Here is a 2515-nt window from a genome sequence, read left to right on the forward strand (position 1 = left end):
CATTATTTCAATGTCGTGTAAGTTCAAAAAATCGGTTAACGAAACATAGAGTTAGTTCTGGAAAAAAAGAAAAATAACAGTAAAAATTACTTTCTAGCACGCGAAAATGAAGAAGAGGAAGAAGAAGAAGAAGAAGAAGAAGAGGAAGAGGAAGAAAAAGAAGACAATGACATTTACGACTACGAGGACGCCGGTGATATCATCGATGAGGCGAACGAACATGTTGCCAATGATACCGGCGACGAGGAAATCGATGATATAGTTGACGAAATTCAGGAGACACAGGACGTGACGCAGGAAGTCGAAGAAGAGGAGGGCGATAATTACGTCGAAGGTAATAATATTTTATTGTTTACTTTTAACCCGTTGTTTCGAGAAATTTTTCTTAAACGTATATTTTTTCTATTAAAAGTTTCCTACTCACCGGTTTTACCGCAGTCGCAGGAATATTAGAGAGACTTCTCGAGCGACAAAATATCCCCGGCTCACGATCATATGAAGCAGCTAAAGGTGAGTTACCTTACTTTTCTGTTACATTATGACACGTGGGGGAGGGGGATAAACTTTAGGCATAATATAGCAAAGTCAACGAAATTTTAATAAAGATTTTGTTTAACTTTTCAGTACAAATTGATGCTGTCCAGTCTTTAGACGCTCTCCCTTCGCCTTCACAAAGGGGAGATCGGCAACTAGTGTCACCGCCGCGGTCCCGTCAGTCGACACCGGCACCGACGATGACACCATCGCCGACGCCGTCGCCGTCGCCGACACCACCGACACCACCGACACCTCGTCAGGCTCAAAATGAAGATCAGGAGCAGGAGCATCAGCAACAAGAGCAACGACGTCGGCAGCACGAGGTCGATAATTTTAATTATATAGATTTACGGGCGGAAAACTCGCAGCAATTTAGGAATCTCGCGATTCTATGGAGAGAGGCGACTTTCGCGATACGGCCGCCACCTGAAGGTAGCGATATCGCTCAATGGCTAGAAAACGCGTTTCGTGAAATCTGAACGTATGTGGTACATTCGAGCGATTACGTCGGGTTATCGTTTGAGTAGGCTGATCTAGCGCGTGGCCCAGCGGGATTGTCGTTTCGTCCAGCACGCGACCTAACCCACGAAGACATATGGGGGCTCGTGAGTTCGTTGGCGCAAAGTGCTGGAGGAATCGATATCGCGGAAAATTTCACGGTACGCGTTTTCAGAATTTCGTTACCTACCGGTCGCGGACGTCAGTCCAATCGATTAACGCGCGAAGACGTAGCCAAACCCTCAATTTTACAAATTGCCAATTCCGACAATTTATGTTTTCCCCGTTCGCTTGTAGCGGCACGCATACATTACGATCGCGGGCAGTTACGCGTGGGGAAATTACATGAAAGATGGGAATCCGTGAGACAGCAGCGTTCTTCTTTACAACGTGAGTTGGCTAAAAATAAACGATTTCTGCGGGTATCACGATTTCCGAGGAGGGATGCGGAATTCGTGAAATTGAGCAATTTCAACGGTTTCTCCCTGCGGAAAATATCGCGATAGTTGTTTACAATTTCAGTACTTTTGGTCGCGGCGAGAATCCGTTGTACGACGGCTGCGCGTTACTCTCCCCCCTTAGGTCGTGAACCTTTATTCCGTTTAAATACCAGGTGTGTAAATATGAAATCGGAATTTTTTAATAGAAAATACACGTTTATTGCACGAAAATGATAAAAAATATTTTATTCGAAGTATTGCCCATCGCTAGCTATACGTTTTTCCCACCTGTCTGACAATTAGTGGATGCCACGTCAAAAAAATTGTTGCTCTTTTGAGCCAAATCAGTCATCAGCCATTTTCGTACATCTTCGTAAGAAATGAAGCGCTGCTGAGCAAGTGCGTGTCCCATCGATGCAAATAAGTAGTAATCGGACGAAGCCAAGTCTGGTGAGTAAGCCGCATGCGAAAGTATTTCCCAACCAAACGCCGCAATCGTTTCCTTGACCAGTTTTGCTGTGTATGATGGTGCATTAACATGAAGCAAAATCACTTTGTGTTGCCTTTTTTGATATTCCAGTCATTTTTCAAATTGATCATTTGTTGTCGGTAGCGTTCAGTATTAACGGTTTCGCCGTTTTAACAGCTCATAATAGATCACACCTTTCTGATTCCACCAAACACAGAGCATTGTCTTCCGTCCATAACGATTTGGCCTTGCAGTCGATGTCGATGGTTCGCCTGGAGTTACCCATGATCTTTTACGCTTAGAATTCTCAAAATATATCCACTTTTCATCGCCAGTCACAATTCGATGGGGAAATGACTTTCTTTTGTACCTGGTGAGCAGCATTTCGCAAGTGGTTTTTCGGTTTTCCTGCTGTCTTTCATTCAATTCATATGGAACCCATTTTCCCATCTTCTGGATCTTTTCCATGGATTTCAAACGTATGGAGACGGCTTCTCGTGTTACATTCAATTGGTCCGCGAGTTGTTGAGTTTGAGCGTCATTCTCATCCAACAATGCTTGCAATTCACTG

The 2515-nt window shown here is 44.1% G+C and overlaps 1 protein-coding gene across 1 annotated transcript; it reads left to right on the forward strand.

Moving 5' to 3' along the window:
• Positions 1-23: 23 nt before the first annotated feature.
• Positions 24-1298, forward strand: LOC108758466 (probable basic-leucine zipper transcription factor R). The gene is made up of 3 exons (XM_018503453.1): positions 24-334; positions 413-510; positions 625-1298. Exon 3 carries the CDS (start codon positions 735-737, stop codon positions 1014-1016), a length of 282 nt encoding a protein of 93 aa, XP_018358955.1. The 5' UTR covers positions 24-334; positions 413-510; positions 625-734; the 3' UTR covers positions 1017-1298.
• The last annotated feature ends 1217 nt before the right edge of the window (positions 1299-2515 follow it).

Source organism: Trachymyrmex cornetzi, unplaced genomic scaffold (genome assembly GCF_001594075.2).
Source record: "Trachymyrmex cornetzi isolate Tcor2-1 unplaced genomic scaffold, Tcor1.1 scaffold1560, whole genome shotgun sequence".
Taxonomy (NCBI): domain Eukaryota; kingdom Metazoa; phylum Arthropoda; class Insecta; order Hymenoptera; family Formicidae; genus Trachymyrmex; species Trachymyrmex cornetzi.